Source organism: Rattus norvegicus, chromosome 15, assembly GCF_021556685.1.
Source record: "Rattus norvegicus strain SHRSP/BbbUtx chromosome 15, alternate assembly SHRSP_T2T, whole genome shotgun sequence".
Taxonomy (NCBI): Eukaryota; Metazoa; Chordata; class Mammalia; order Rodentia; family Muridae; genus Rattus; species Rattus norvegicus.
In genome coordinates, this window is record NC_141548.1 from 54531157 (window position 1) to 54547284 (window position 16128).

Consider the following 16128-nt stretch of genomic DNA (forward strand, 5'->3'; position numbering starts at 1 on the left):
GAGAGAAAAAGACCACATGCATATGTGAGGCACTGCAGCTCTTTGAGCTCTGCTTACTGACATGCAAGTCCTCCGTGTGAGCTTCTGGGGCTGCTCCCACAGTTCCACTATTTTGGAGATCAGCCCTTCAGTCCAAGGATCCTGGAGCAGACAAACCTGGCTTCCACTTAGGATCAGAAAGCTACTTCATCCTGTCCTCTCAGGGCCTTTTCTCATATCTCTGGCACATCGCTGACTATCCCTGGGTACCAGTCAAATTAGACAGGGTCCTACCCTAATAACCCTCAATTAACTTAATCATCTCTTTAAAGGACCTGTCTTCAAACTTTCACACTTCTTATCCACAGTAAGACATTCATAATATAGCCAAGCATGGTGGGGCACACACTTTTAATACCAGTACATGGCAGGCAGAGGCAGAGGGATCCGTCAGCCTGGTCTACAAAGAAAATTCTAGTGCAGCTAGAGTTATGTAGTTGAGATTTTGAGTAAAAAAAAATCATAAATGTATAACCAAGTAAAGCTGTCATAGAGCAGAACTACGTATCTGGTCTTTTGAAAGTCTTCTCTTTAGAAATCCCTGTGGAGCTTTCTATTGGACACCTGATTCGAACGACAACTACAGAGAAATGTGCAAACAACAGTGGGACGTGTGTGCATCGTGGATTTCACAGACTATGTCATCCTAAACTGGGACGGAGGAAAAGGAGAGGGCCATTGGAGAGTCGTAGAGTCTTGATTCATCGTGTAGGAAAGAAATGTATTAAAAAAATTCAAATAAAATCAATTTTCAATTAAAAGTCATCAAAAAAGATAAGGAAGGACACTTCATATTCATCAAAGGAAAAATCCACCAAGATGAACTCTCAATCCTCATCTTCGGTTGGTTTATATACAAGTGTGCAATTTCTAGGCTTGAAAGTAAAATGATGCTATCTGGTGCAGGATAGAGGAGCCTTATTTTTTATTATGGCAGCTTGCTATTTTTGTAACATGGTGATTTGGTTGAACACAATAAAGTACAGTAGTAACTGATCTCCCCTTCTTCCTGGATGAGTGAGGAGATGATTAAATGTTGATGTCAGCATCCTTGAGCATATTCAGATGAGCTTCTGCTTCTGTTGAAAAGGATGCTGTGTTTGATTGTGGTCCGAAGCTTTGAAGCACTACTTGGCATCTCCTTCCTTGGAGGTCTCACTGTTTAAACATAACAGATTTGATAGCTTGTTGGTAAGGTGAGGTCCAGCTTGTCTCCACTAGGGCATCTTCATGTGAATCCAGTGGTTATACGGTTTTGTTCTAGGGATATATAATTTTTTTAATAACGGTTTTAGCTGACATTCATGGAGAGAATGAATCCTTAGAACTGTGCCACTAGTGAAAGGAAATCCTGTCTAGAGTATGTTTCTTTACAAAGCTGTGTCACACCATCCTTTGGGCCCTCTGCTGGAAAAGTAGAATCAAGTCTCAAATAATGCCTTTTAAATTGTATCCTCTAGTATTATAGATGTAGGACAGTATTGTATCATACCTCTGTGGATGTAAAATAGCTTGTACCTGCTTTATGATACGTAGTAGTGACCGTGCTTTATCAGAGCTGTTTTTAATGATGTTGCTCAGAATGTTTTCTTTCCAGATGATGATTGAGAAGCTAATTTAAAAAAAAAATGGTGCCAGGTACCACAAGAGTAATAGAACTGTGCTGTTTTCTCGGGTTTTGTTTTTTTACTTTTTTTTTTTAATGGAGTGTGCTGGATGTCTCTACAGTTTTGTTCAGATGACTGCAGAACCTGGAAAAGCTGTTGCTGCTGTTGATGCATAACACACTGCTATTATTGGTCTTTTTATATAAATATAAATATATATATATATACAGATATATAATTTGAATTTTTGGAAACTTTAGCTGTGCTGTCAACTTTGGAAAAAAGTATCCCCGTTTACTGTGTTGAGTTGGCACTATACAGAAATTAACAGCCATATTGGTCTAGAAATGTTGAACTTAAGTTTTTTCCATTTGTACAGGGGTAACACACTGTATTAAATATGTAAGGTCTTATCTACGTGGGTTTGATTATAAAAACTAATAAAGTATTCTCTAAATTTAAAAAAATAAAATAAAAAAATAAAAAAAATTCATAGTGTATATGTATGTCATTTTAAAATTGGGGAGCAAACAGTGAAAGTCATATTTAAAATTATTTGCCTCCATGGAGCAGCCTGTGCTAGCACGTGTGGCTCCGGAGGTGATGGCATTAACCTTTTGTATGTTTCTGTTAGGCGCTTTATTCATGTTTATAAATAAAATTCATTATGATGCCTGATGATCGGTATGATCACAGGAAGCGACCATAAAGATGGGGGAAGGGCAGAAAACACACAGTCTGTGCATCCCTTGCACTGTAGAGGGAAGAAGGTACCTGCTGCATGACCATACACGTTCTGATCTCTAACACAGCTCTCCCCACACTCTGGAGCCACTCGGTCTCATGGCTGCATCGTTAAGTGTGTAGCCTCTCCTCATTTGTTCTAATTTAAGTTCACCAAACAACCATTGCAGCCATGGACTTTCTTGTAGGTTTGTTTATGGGGAAATGTGCTCGGCACCATTCTTTTTCATTGTTAAGTGAACAAATTGACATTCTGAATTACACAGCCGTGCTATGAGTGGATTTATAAATATGAGTCTCCAGGGGAATTGTCCGTTCTGGAGTCCGGGAGTCGGACTCCACAGGACAGTGGGCAGAACTAGACCACATGACTCACCACGAAGTCCTCACTGCCAGTAGCTGGAACCATGGCTTCTCCTGGTAGGGAAAGTTCCTTACTGTGTTGATTTCTGCAGGAGTAGAAGGAAGTACAGCTTCAGTGTTAACACCCAGACCTGCCTTGGAATGTGTGCTCTGCCAATTACTTATACACTATTTTCTTGAACTACTGTTTACGCTAGTGATTAATTCATTTCAACAGTCACATTGAATAGTAAGCAAGGCATTTTGTTGGAAGATACAAACAGGACTAAGGATGAGTTCTAACAACCAAGAAGGTAACCCAGTAAGTGCCCATCAGATAGGGGGTATGGTGAGCACATAAGGAGAGAAGTCAGACTTCGAGGGAGGGTGTTGGCACCTATTCCAGTGTGGATGGACCATGATGGCATTCACTAAATGAATGAGCGTGGTGTACTGACTCAGCATTTGGGAGGTTGTGATGAGAAGGTGAGATCCTTTTTAGTTTGGGATTAGCTTACACAACAAGATTCTGTCTGAAAGGAAGAAAGGAGAACAAAGCCAAATTCCCAAAAACCAAAAACAAACCAAGAAACCCCAAATTAGAACAGCCTATGTGACTCCACTCATACAAAATGAGTAGAATAGTAAGATAGAAACAGAAAGTACAGTGTGGTTTCCAGGGATGGGAAGTCGCTCTTTCATGAGTATACAGTTTACATTTTAGTAGATGAAGAGGTTTGGGATGTTTTTTAACTGCAATTTGTTTTGTTCTGAGACAGGGTTTCTCTGTGTAGCCCTGGCTGCCCTGGAACTCACTCTGTGACCAGGCTGGCCTCTATCTCAGGAGATCTGCCAGCTTCTGCCTCCTGGAGTGTGGGATTAAAGGCATGTGTCACAACTGCCTTGCTTAACAGAAATTTAATGCCAGTGAATCCTTTGCACACAATGGTTAAGATACCAAATTTTAGTAACCAGGCACAGCGGTACACCCCTTTAATCCCAGCACTCAAGAGGCAGGAAGATCTCTGAGTTCGAAGCCAGCATGGTCTATAGGGCAAGAATATGTACTTTGCTACCAAAAAAGGAGTAGGGAGGGAAGAAAGGATTTTACCTCCTGCCCCAAATTTACTACAACCTCATGAGAGACCAAACTTGATGGCTGGGATATTATTATTGGAATACAGACAAACTAGAAGTTAATAAGTATGCAATTCCCCCAGTTTCTTAAAAATTCTTTTGTTAGAAACCTTCCATTGATGCTGAGGAAACAGAAGACCCAGGAGACTGGGAACTGTATCTCTCATTCTGGGTCCAGTTGGAGGTATCAGATTGGAACCCGCCACAAGGCCTCCTTTGCCCTGTAGATGGCGCTAGAACTGTAGTGCACCTCCAGGACGATAGGCGGCGCTCTAGCGGGACCACTCCGTCCCGACCTCTATTACTCTTCCTTCCGTCTACCGGTCCCGCCCCTCCTGCGGCTAGCTCGCACTGCGCATGCGACGGCTGGTGGGCAGTGGGACGATGGCGGCTTCTTCAAGTGGTGAGAAGGAAAAGGAGCGGATGGGAGGCGTTTCAGGAATGACAGGCCTTGGCAGTACGCGAGAGCGGCTTCTGTCTGCGCTGGAAGATCTGGAGGTCTTGTCGAGGTAACCGCGGCCTGGGAGCCTGCTCCGGCCGGCTCGGCTGTGGGTTCTGACTGGGTAGGCGGGCTGGGGAGTCTCCGGCCAACGTGATGGACGTGGGGTCAACTGCCTTCCGGGGCTTTGGGCGGCATTTCCCCTATCAAGGGGATATTTCAGTCACAATGACCTGGGACCCCAAGACAGTCAAAACTTTGTAGTTGCCGGTAAGAGGACCAGATCCGAGCCCCCTCATTCATGGACACTGAACAGACATTTAAAGCACGCTCCCTCCCGGATACAAAGTGTTGGGATACTGTAGTCAAGAGGAGACTAGATGCCAACACGAAGGAGCCCAGGGCAACGAGGGAGACGAATGTTTAAAACTGCTGTGGGCCAGGTTTATAAGGGTTGAGCAGTAGCCTTCTGCAGTCCACGGATGGGATTTCTATTCTGGTGGCAGCAGGGCAAGCTTCCCTAAGAAATGGGCTGCATGTAAAATCATCAGGCTTGGTAAGCGTCTGGTAGGTAGTCCAGCATCTGAAAAAGCCTGAAAATGTCATGCAGGACAAGGCGGGGTGACTGGTGTGTGGCCGAGATAGATTAAATTGGATGTCATACTCCACTTTGTCCTGATTGTCTCAAGTCTATCAGTTAGAGCCTTATCAAGGGAAGGCAGCCCTGGCAATCTGTACCGTCTTACAGGAAGACATAATTTACACAATTGGCAGCTCTATTGGCCTGCAGACCCACAGTCCAGTCAGGAGACTGCCACTTAATCACAACTGAGTCTTTGGTGATCGTGTGCAGTAGCCGGTGACTGCTGAAGTGTTTACAGTCACTCTGAGTGTCCAGCATGTTGAGAGGACCATGAACCCAACAATCAATTGGGGCAGGGAGCAATTAAACAGTTTCTTTTGTATTTACTTTAACAAATTGTTAGTGCGCTATGAAAAGGTTTCACTAGATAGCCCAGGCTGCCCAGAGTCCTCCCAAATACCGAGTTCACCTTACCCTGATAGTTGTTTTTCCTGTAGGGAACTTATAGAAATGCTTGCAATTTCAAGAAATCAGAAGCTGTTACAGCTGGAAGAGGAAAATCAGGTAAATGGTTGTATTATTAATTATTATTATTACTATTATTATATTAAAATTATTTATGTTGGGCAGTGGTGGTCCACACTTTTAATCCTAGCACTGCGTGGGAAGAGGCAGGCAGATCTCTGACTTCGTGGCCAGTTTGGTCTACAGAGGGAGTTCTAGAATAGCAAGCTCAGATAAACCCTATCTCAAAAAAAAAAAAAAAAAAAAAAGATAACTTAATGTTTGAAAGTTTATGTTTATTTTGTGTGAATCTTTAAATTGATACTTTTTTAAAAAGCATTACTTTATTTTATTTTTGGATTTTTTTCTGAGAGTGCCTCTCTGCCTGCTCTGCAGACCAGACTTGTCTCAAACTCATGGCCATTGGCCTGCTTCTGCACCCCCAACCCGCACCCCTCCCCCGCACCCCCTCGATTGCTGGGATTAAAGGCCCGTGTCACTGTGCAGGGCACATTGGTACTTTTCTTTATGGCACTTCCGTAACACTGTGCCTAAGAAGCTCCTAGCCATACATTGTGACCCACACCTTAAGTCCCAGCACTGAAGTGTCCCAGGTAGGCAAATCTCTGTGACTTGAGGTTCTTCATGGTTTAGATACGACTTTATTCCTTGACTTTTGAGTTAACCAATAAAACCTTATGAAATAGAGACATACAGTATGCTGGAAGGAAGTTGTTAGTACAAACCCTGTATGTTGCTGCTTCATCCCAGTGAAACTTGAAGTGAGTGGAAGTCAATGGATATCACTCTTAGAAGCTATCTATACTGTTCATTCATTCTAATTTTCTCCAGTAGATAGATGCATTTTATTTTCTTTTTCTGATTCAGAAACCTCTTTTTCCTTTCTCTCCCTATCCTTTGCTTTTGAGTGTGTGAGTGTGTGTGTGGCAGGGGTAGTTTTCAAGACAAGGCTTCTCTGTGTATGTAGCCTTAGCTATCCTGAAACTTACTTTGGTCACCACAGGGTCATAAGAGTGTGTGAGCTGGCCCTGCCCCTTGGTGGCTGCAGCACTTGGGAGAGTGGGCCCTGTACACAGTAGTGCTGTACCGGGTCGAGGGGACATGGGTGAGCCAGCCCTGAGCTGGCCCTGCCACGTGTTCTGGGTGTGGGGTGTCGTCGTCATCACCCCGCGCCCCCCCCCCCACTTATCACCTACAGTAATTGAGAGAGCAGGCCTGCCCCTTGCTGGCTGGAGCACTTGGGAGAGTGGGCCCTGCCACTTGTTTGTTCTGAGATGGTGTGGGTGCAGGGGTGATCCCCTCTTTATATCCTGCCCCCCCACCTCTGCACCACCATCTGTGGTAGTCCAGAGTCGGCCCCAAGGGCATGAATACAGGAGACCTAGCCTTGCCCACTCACTAGCTGTAGACTCGGGAGAGTGGGCCTGCACCACCGGGGCTGGTGGAAGGTATGAGTAAGCCAGCCCTGAGGCTGTGAGAGCAGGAGAGCTGGCCTGGCTCCTGCCTCTGGTGGCACTGGGTGGCCTAGCTGGAGCGTGCTGGAGAGCTCCCCGATGGTGCAGACGCAGCAGAGCTGCAGGCTGACAGCTGCCACCCAGGCCCACACCCAGCGCTCTGAGTCGTTCCTCCCCAAATCTATATCATCTGCAAGAGTTGGGACATGTGAAAGGGCCAGGCCTGCTGATCCAAAGCTGCAGGATCCATGACACAGGGCAACAGCAGGATAACGGGGAGGAGTCCCAGGGAGGATCCAATATTGATGGTGTCCCGGAAGCCAGAGGTCTCAAACCAGACCAGTGACCCATTGCAGTGAGCATTTGCAAGTGAAGATGGATAGAGGGACACACTGTGTGACGCGCTGTGACACGGCAGCTTCCACGATGAGTTGTTTTCTATGCTTTGCTTTTGTTGTTTGTTGTGCTTTAAAGTTTTTAGGGGGTTGCAGATTTAGCTCAGTGGTAGAGCGCTTGCCTAGGAAGCGCAAGGCCCTGGGTTCGGTCCCCAGCTCCGAAAAAAAAAATTTTTTTTAGTTGGAGATTGCAAGGGCAAAGGGCAGTTATTGAGGGGACAGGGAGATGAGCAGGACTGGGGTGAATGATGTGAAATTCACAGAGGATCAATAAAAAGTTTTTTTTTTTTTTTTAAACAAATATTGATGTGCAAGTGTGAAGAGGCTGGAGAAATGGTGCTGAGATTCTCATGGTAACTCCCTTTGCCCACACTGTGGAGTTTCCGATTGTTCACCGAGGATGTTTTGTTTAGTAAGGATGTGTTAAAATACAGCAGTCTCTTTGAAAGCCTCTACAGTTCTCTATTGTGCTGTGCCTGGTCCTAAGTTCAGTGACACAAGCTTCACGTGTATTCTTCCAGTGTTATATCTCACTCCTGCACCTTTTGGAAACCTCCATTCTGAAGGATGAATAGAAAGAGTCCATATAAATTGCCTCCTCTCCTTAAAATTTCACTGTCTTTATGTTCACAGTAATGTGTGATTATTAAAACCTGTGAAAAATAAAAAGTGGGTTTAAATTAAGGGAGGGAGGGGTACACCATCACCGCCTGGCTCTTTTTCTTTTCTTTTCTTTTTTTTAAGATGGGTTTTTATGTAGCCCAGGTTTGCCTTGAACTTACTGATTCTCCTGCCTTTGCCTCAGTGCTGGGGTCACAGAAGTGGTCACCACGCCTGGCCTGATGAGCTCTTTTGTGTTATAACATGCATTATGTCAAGAGTCTTCAGAGCAGGATGGCATATAACAACACCACATAATAAATGTTGTTAGTGAATCTTTCTTTCTAGACGAGGATGGGCTCATGAGGTAGTGATTTTCCTGTGCTTGTTCTGCTAGCAAATGAAGGGCTACAACGTGAACACCAGGCTTCTGTTGCACATTAACCCTTGTGGCCTTTTGCCACATCTGCATACCATCTCTTCGCTTTACTGGGTTTTAGCCTCCTCTTTTTAGGCTCTCTGCCTTCTAAGTAATCCTGGGTGTGATACAGCTTCTAGTGTATTAGTGCACTTGCATTTCAAAGTTGCCTCAAAGCAGTAGATTTTGCAGGAGTTTTTTTTTCCTTTATTCCATTGTATGTTTATGGATAAATTTAAAAATTTTATCCTTGGAAGATGAATAAACCTCGAATTTGGCATGGCACTACTGCTGAAAGATGTGTTCTTCGTGGAAGAGGAGCAGGAGTGGCCATTCTTGATAGTAAGACTGTTTCCCATAATTATAAGTGGAATGCTGATTAAGATTATTTCAAGGTGTTAAAATGTACAAACTTAGCCGATTCAAGTATAGATTCTTTGTGTTGCGGTGCTAACCGTGATGATCCTGCCGTCTGATGGAATAACTGTTGCTCCACAGGTCTTGGAGTTGCTAATTCACCGAGATGGGGACTTTCAAGAACTAATGAAATTAGCACTTAATCAGGGAAAAGTCCACCATGAAATGCAAGCTTTAGAGAAAGAAGTAGAGAAGAGAGACAGTGATATTCAGCAGCTGCAGAAACAGCTGAAGGAGGCAGAGCAAATCCTGGTGAGTTGACGGCTGGTCCTGAGAGAGGGAGGCCACTTCATTCTCTTCTGAGAAAAGGGCTGTTGTCATAGGTTGAAGGGGGGTAGTGTGTATCAGTGTTTTGCCTGAATGTACTCATGTATATAACATGTATGCCTGCTGCCTGTCGAGGCCAGAAGAGGGCATCAGATCCCCTGGAACTGGAGTTACAGATGTATTTGCGAACCACCATGTGATTGCTGGGAATCAAATCTGGAAAAACAGACAAAGCTCTTAACCACTGAACTACCTTTCTAGCCCCCTACCCCTTTTAGATGGCCTGATAGGGCTTTACTGTATAGCCAACTGTGACCTCAAACTTGGTGGCTATCCTCCTGCCTCAGCTTCCTTAGTGCTGGGATTGCAGACAAGTTTCAAAGAGACATCCTAGCCATGGTTCAGTGACCTCCTCCCTCCACCACCCCCTCTTTATTTTCAGATAGCCTGTATTACTTTTGAGCTATATATTTTATTTAAATGTTTTAAATTATAAAAATAGGGAGTTGTATTTTGGCCTAATTAAGATTTGATATAAGTAATCAAAATGTCTATGAAGTATTTTTGGTCAGTAAACATGTACTCGTTTCACAAAGTCTTTAAAATTTCATTGATATGTTTGCTTTTCCATCTTAAGTTGGGGAGTTGTCAATCAAGGCTCTATATTAGGTGTTTCTTTGTTCTCTACGATTTAAAAGTTTCCCATTTATAAAATGTTTTACGCGCATGTGTTTTGCCTATAAGAAGGAACTGTCACAGGTGAATGCTTTGGGGATTTTGTTCTGATTTTTAGGTAAATGCTTTTAAACATTATTTTTTTCCTAGTGAAAGTAATATTTACTTACCAGAAAATATAGAAAAGTAGAAAAAGGAAAATTTGCCTTTGTCTCATGGCTGGAACAGTGGCCCAGTTCACATTTGGTCTTGTTGTTGTTGCCTGTCTAGGCAGGAATGGTGTGTTTTCATTCCAAGGACACTTTCTACTTGCTGTCCCTCATCTTTCCTCCTACCCTATTCCCACGGAAACCTTCCATCCCCAGGGTTCCCTCCTCATGTATTTGTAATTATTAACCGGAGACTGAGTTGTGAATACATCTCTTTCATTAAGTATAATTGATAATTAGTCTGATATAAATGATATTAAGTGGGGCTTCAGGTGACCGATAAATTTCAGGGATTTCCAATTCTTGTATAATGTTTCTGTAGGTAACTTTGTGTATCTAAACACTATGCTTGATATAGTTAAGAATAATTTGTATTTTCAATTTGTTCAAATTAGGCAACAGCTGTTTACCAGGCAAAGGAGAAACTCAAGTCAATAGAGAAAGCAAGAAAAGGTTGGTACCATGGGAAGGCTGCCTGACTGAGATACAAGCCTGTGTCTTAGGATGCTGATGAGGACTGGGGAGATGTGCAGTGGCTAAAAAGCTTGTTCATGTGATCTCTAGAACCCACATAGAGCTGTGTATGTGCCTACCCTCACATGCTTTCACATACACATGCACACATTCTCACCTGCATGCACATGAAAATAAAACATGAGTTGATAAAACTACTACGGTCAGGCTGTTGAAAGGGTGCCCAGGAGTTATCCACTGTAGCGTGTACTGTGTTTGTGTAGTTGGCATCCTGAAGAGGGTAGCCATACCTCACAGCCCTCCTGTAGTTCAGTATAGAATAATAGAAGGGATTCGTGCTTTTCATTCACATGTGTAGTGACGACAGTGGTTTACAGACTGGAAAGACAGAGGAGCAGGAGTGAGCTTGGATCTTGTAGGCAGAGATAATGACGGAATCCACACAACTACCTGAGAAGGGAACACTGGAGTCAGCATCAGCTGTACACGTGCCTGCCGCTCGGCCTTTAGGCCTTACACTTTCTAGTCAGGAGACCGAGAGTGAAGTCTCTGCTGTCGCTTTAATGCTCTGTGGATTTGGGTTACAGTTAACCATTTCTCTATCTGACTTGTTCTGCTTGCCGGTATGGAATCTGTTTCTCATTGTTATACCCAAGAAAACGGCTAATATTCTCAGAGAGACGGGTGGGCTTCTGTAGCAGAGGCAAGCCTGTAGGAGAGGTGGCTGAGTCCATCAATCAGGACTGGGTAGGAATCCATAGTGCTTTTTGAAACAGGTCTAGAGTTCATAGAGTACAAATCTTCCCATTCCTCAGAGGTAACTGCTGTTTCTGTTTGGTGCACAGTCCATGTAGAGCCTCTTCCTTTGTGGTCACAGAGGATGTGGACTGTTTGGTTAGCCGCTTGGATGTTGCTGGAACGAAAAGCTCTCCCCTTGGTTTACGGTTCCTCACTGTGACATTCAGAAGAGCTCTGCATTTGCCGTCGGCCAGTAATGGAGATTACTGAGCATTATCATGCTGGCCTTAGATTTATGGTAGCTGACCTCGCCGAGTGGGTGCCTTGGTTCTTTAGTTAGACATATATGTGTAACAGTTTTGGTGTACATGAAGGTGTTTGGGAGGATAGATGGCTGAGATGAGCCTGATAGTTAAGTGTGGTGTGTGACTGTGACGTGTGCTCTTCTAAGCTTGTGTTTAATGGTCTGTCCTGTTCTGTTTTCTTAACTCAGGCGCTATCTCCTCTGAAGAAATCATTAAGTACGCACACAGGATCAGTGCCAGCAATGCTGTATGTGCTCCACTGACTTGGGTTCCAGGTAACAGTGCTTCTTCTCAGATGAATGCAGGTTAAGCGTCCTGAGGTGCATCTGTAGCATTCTAAGTGCCTGTGTAGAACACAGAAGGATACTGTAACTAATTCCTGTTACATTGTTTTTACCAAGCAGTGATGGGAAGTGTTTTTTCCATTTTACTTTTAGTGCTAATAGGTCAATCTGGGACACTTTCAAAGCAATAGGTTCATATACTTGTAACACCCAGGCTGGCCAGAGCCAGTCCTTCAGTGCCATTATATTCCTGCAAAGCCTCAGCCTGAGAGGCAGTCACAGAACAAACACCCAGCGCAGTTCACCAGCCGGGAAGAGCGGGAGCATTAGGGACAGCAAAGATAATACAGTGCAGTCCCAGCACTGCAGATCAAGTAGGAGATGGGAAACCAGAGCTGGAGCAGCGGCCTCCGTGGAGGATGGAGAGAGCCAACTGGGCTCTGCTCACTCCTGACCGGTGTTTGTTGTTGCTGAACACAATGACGGTGGCTGCAGTCTGAGGATGGGTAATTCCTGGTGAGAAATATTACCAAATTTGGGTGTGGGTGCCATCCCAAACTGCTATTCAGTGTCCCTCTTTGATGGGAATGACAGTAGGTTCTTGTGATAAAACTGGAGAGGTGTAGAAACTAGTCTGTGTATGTTTCTTTGTGACAGGTTTATGTCTCCTAGTCTGGTTCTATCTTATGTATTTGAAGGTGACCTTGAGCTGTCCCACCTCCACCTTGAGTTGCCTCTGTGCAGTCCTATTTCTACTTCCAAATGCTGGGCTACGGGTGTGATTATAGGCGATGTGCCCACCACCCCTACTTTTTTTACCACCCCCATGTTTTTTACAAAACATAGAATGTATATTCCTGGGAGGATTCAGAGAAGAAACAAAAATGTGTGCATTTTGAAAATTAATATTGGGAGCTAGAGAGATGGCTCAGTCATAAAGAGCACTAGCTGCTCTTGCAGAGAACCTGGTTCAATCCCAAGTTCACACATGGCAGTTCACTTGTCTGTAACTCCAGTTCCCCCAGACTTCTGACACCCTCACACAGACATGCATGAGGCAAAACACCAATGCACATAAAAGAAAAATAAATGATTTTAAAAAATTAATATAATATAGTCTCTTTCTCCTCCAGCCCCCTTTCTTTTATTCATTGAGAGACAGTTTCTCTGTGTAGCCCTCCCCGTCCTGGAACTCACTTTGTAGACCAGGTCAAGTCAGAGTCCTGCCTCGCTCTGCCTCCTGAGACCTGGGACTAAAGTTGTGTGCCGCCGTACCCAGCTTGAGAATAGTAATGGTAACCTCAGGCAAGGTGTGGTAGCACATAGCGTAGGCAGCTGTGAAGAGGCCGGGGCAGGCCTGCAGCCTTGAGGCTAGCATGACTACCTGCTGAGACCTGTCTTACAAGCGCTCCGGTCCTTTAGTGTGAACAAGGACAGCTAATTCTTCAAGAATATATACATGATTTTAAACCTGAGTTAAAAGCTGTCTTTATTGTTTTAGGAGACCCTCGACGGCCATACCCAACTGATTTAGAGATGAGAAGTGGATTGCTGGGTCAGATGAACAATCCTTCTACCAGTGGTGTGAATGGTCACCTCCCGGGAGATGCCCTTGCAGCAGGTAGACTGCCAGGTAATGCTAACTGGATAGGCGTTTTCAAGCGACAGGGTTATTCAGAGGTGGCCGTGAGGCAGTGTCTAGCATTGGGCACCAATATTGTTACATAGATTCCCTACCAGTTTATTGTTCTGTGCTTCATCCAAAGACCCAGCAGTGGTGCATAGGTCACTGACCTAAGCCACTCTGTCCCTCACGTGCATCTATCTCCTATCACCCTCCCCAGGCCTGGCCTTCCCTTATCGTGACCACTCTGAAGAGCATTTTTGCAGTTCTGAGGCATGCTCACAAATAGAATAAGCTCATTTTGTAGGTGCCATGTTTAATGTGAGAGAATCTTTCTAAGGAGAGGACATAAGTGGGGGACTGTGCTTTCTGAAGCTGTCACTTCTGTGTTAACATGTGGGTTTGGGAATCTGCTCATTTGTGTTTAGTATTGCGAATCCTTCTTGTTAGATCTTGGTACTGTAAGGTAAGTGGGTAGGTAGATAAGATTAAGATTCTTGCATAGAGGGCGGGGATCGAGTAGATGGATCACAAGTAGAACCAATCCCTTATGCTTCTTCTCCTCAGATGTCCTTGCTCCACAGTACCCATGGCAGTCAAATGACATGTCTGTGAACATGCTGCCGCCAAATCATAGCACTGACTTTCTGTTGGAGCCTCCCGGGCACAACAAAGAAAATGAAGATGACGTTGAGGTTATGTCAACAGATTCCTCAAGCAGCAGCAGTGACTCTGACTGAGAAAGGGGTGGCATGCAGACTCCACTGCCACAGAGTTCTGTCAAGTGGGAAATGGAAAGCACAGACCTCTAAGGAGCCCAGGAAAGTCAGTGGTCTTTCTTCCTGTAGCCAGAACTGCTGGTTCTCATCTGTTACACACGTGTTTGAGGGTTTGTCACAATTACTGTTGTGCTTGGTTTGTACATAGCAGCTATGGGATGAGACTGAAGGAGAACTGCACAACTCATGGAGAGTACTTACCAAGGGCACTGAGCCAGGCTCCTGCCTTAGTCCCAGCGCCTGGGAGGCTGAAGGATTGCTGGGAGTGTCGGGCCGCCTTGAGCTATGTAATAAACTGAGCCATCAGGGTAGCAGAACAAGAACAGAGGCATGGAGCTCTGTGATATTTCAAAAAGTGCTCACTTGAAAGTGAAGTTGTCTGCTGTTACAGTGACAACTGTCAATATTTATATGTGGTAAATACTGTAATTTGTGTAAATAAACTTGGTTTTGTTTGTATTTAATTATTTCAATTTTTAAAAAATAGATATTTTAAATTTAGGTACACCTTCAGGGTAGGAATGAAACATTTAAATCCAGTTGAATTTAAGCTGGGCAGTGGTGGCACATGTCTTTAATCCAGCACTCAGGAGACAGAGGCAGGCAGATCTGAGTTTGGGGCCAACTTTGTCTACAGAGTGAGAAGAGTTTCAGGAGTACAGAGAAACCCTGTCTAGAAAAAAAAATCCAGATTATTTTATAATGTTCAAATAAGATTCTGGTATATATGAGAACATATACCATAAAATGACTATCTTAACTGGTATTCACAATTAAGTTTCTGAGATCATTAATAATTGAAAACATTTATTATATTCCCATACCACACAGACACACATGAACATCAGGTAAATTTTATGGAAGGCTTTAGAAGGCCACCATCTCATGCCATCACCTTGTCTCCTTGTGACTTTTTTCTTTTTACGGGACTGTGTCTCCTTGTTTATATAAGGTGCCTAGGCTAGTCTGGGACTTGCAGTCACCCGCCTTTACCTCTTACTGTAGTTTCTTAAAACAGTTACTTTTTTTTTTTTTTTGCTATATTTTAATACCAAAGTTGTCTGAATTCTTTTTTTTTATTAACTTGAGTATTTCTTTTTTTTTTTCTTTATTATTTTTTTTTCTTTTTTTTTTATTAACTTGAGTATTTCTTATATACATTTCGAGTGTTATTCCCTTTCCCGGTTTCCGGGCAAACATCCCCCTCCCCCCTCCCCTTCCTTATGGGTGTTCCCCTCCCAACCCTCCCCCCATTGCCGCCCTCCCCCCATAGACTAGTTCACTGGGGGTTCAGTCTTAGCAGGACCCAGGGCTTCCCCTTCCACTGGTGCTCTTACTAGGATATTCATTGCTACCTATGGGGTCAGAGTCCAGGGTCAGTCCATGTATAGTCTTTAGGTAGTGGCTTAGTCCCTGGAAGCTCTGGTTGCTTGGCATTGTTGTACTTTTGGGGTCTCGAGCCCCTTCAAGCTCTTCCAGTTCTTTCTCTGATTCCTTCAATAGGGGACCTATTCTCAGTTCAGTGGTTTGCTGCTGGCATTCGCCTCTATATTTGCTGTATTCTGGCTGTGTCTCTCAGGAGCGATCTACATCCGGCTCCTGTCGGTCTGCACTTCTTTGCTTCATCCATCTTGTCTAATTGGGTGGCTGTATATGTATGGGCCACATGTGGGGCAGGCTCTGAATGGGTGTTCCTTCAGTCTCTGTCTTAATCTTTGCCTCTCCCTTCCCTGCCAAGGGTATTCTTTTTCCTCATTTAAAGAAGGAGTGAAGCATTCACATTTTGATCATCCGTCTTGAGTTTCGTTTGTTCTAGGGATCTAGGGTAATTCAAGCATTTGGGCTAATAGCCACTTATCAATGAGTGCATACCATGTATGTCTTTCTGTGATTGGGTTAGCTCACTCAGGATGATATTTTCCAGTTCCAACCATTTGCCTACGAATTTCATAAACTCTTTGTTTTTGATAGCTGAGTAATATTCCATTGTGTAGATGTACCACATTTTCTGTATCCATTCCTCTGTTGAAGGGCATCTGGGTTCTTTCCATTTTCTGGCTATTATAAATAAGG

At 44.0% G+C, this 16128-nt stretch overlaps 1 protein-coding gene across 1 annotated transcript; it reads left to right on the forward strand.

Moving 5' to 3' along the window:
• Positions 1-4241: 4241 nt before the first annotated feature.
• Med4 (mediator complex subunit 4) lies at positions 4242-14514 on the forward strand. Its single transcript, NM_001024256.1, has 7 exons — positions 4242-4378; positions 5389-5455; positions 8782-8952; positions 10247-10304; positions 11557-11643; positions 13154-13285; positions 13844-14514. The coding sequence occupies exons 1-7, from the start codon at positions 4254-4256 to the stop codon at positions 14014-14016; spliced, it is 813 nt and encodes a 270-aa protein (NP_001019427.1). The 5' UTR covers positions 4242-4253; the 3' UTR covers positions 14017-14514.
• Positions 14515-16128: the final 1614 nt, after the last annotated feature.

What these genes read in the sequence shown, in the direction of transcription:
- Med4 (NM_001024256.1), top strand. Translation starts at nt 4,254, where the DNA reads ATGGCGGCTTCTTCAAGTGGTGAGAAGGAAAAGGAGCGGATGGGAGGC. An exon ending in GATCTGGAGGTCTTGTCGAG is followed by an intron (nt 4,379 to 5,388) that starts GTAACCGCGGCC and finishes TTTTTCCTGTAG; the next exon opens with GGAACTTATAGAAATGCTTG. An exon ending in TCCACTGACTTGGGTTCCAG is followed by an intron (nt 11,644 to 13,153) that starts GTAACAGTGCTT and finishes TTATTGTTTTAG; the next exon opens with GAGACCCTCGACGGCCATAC.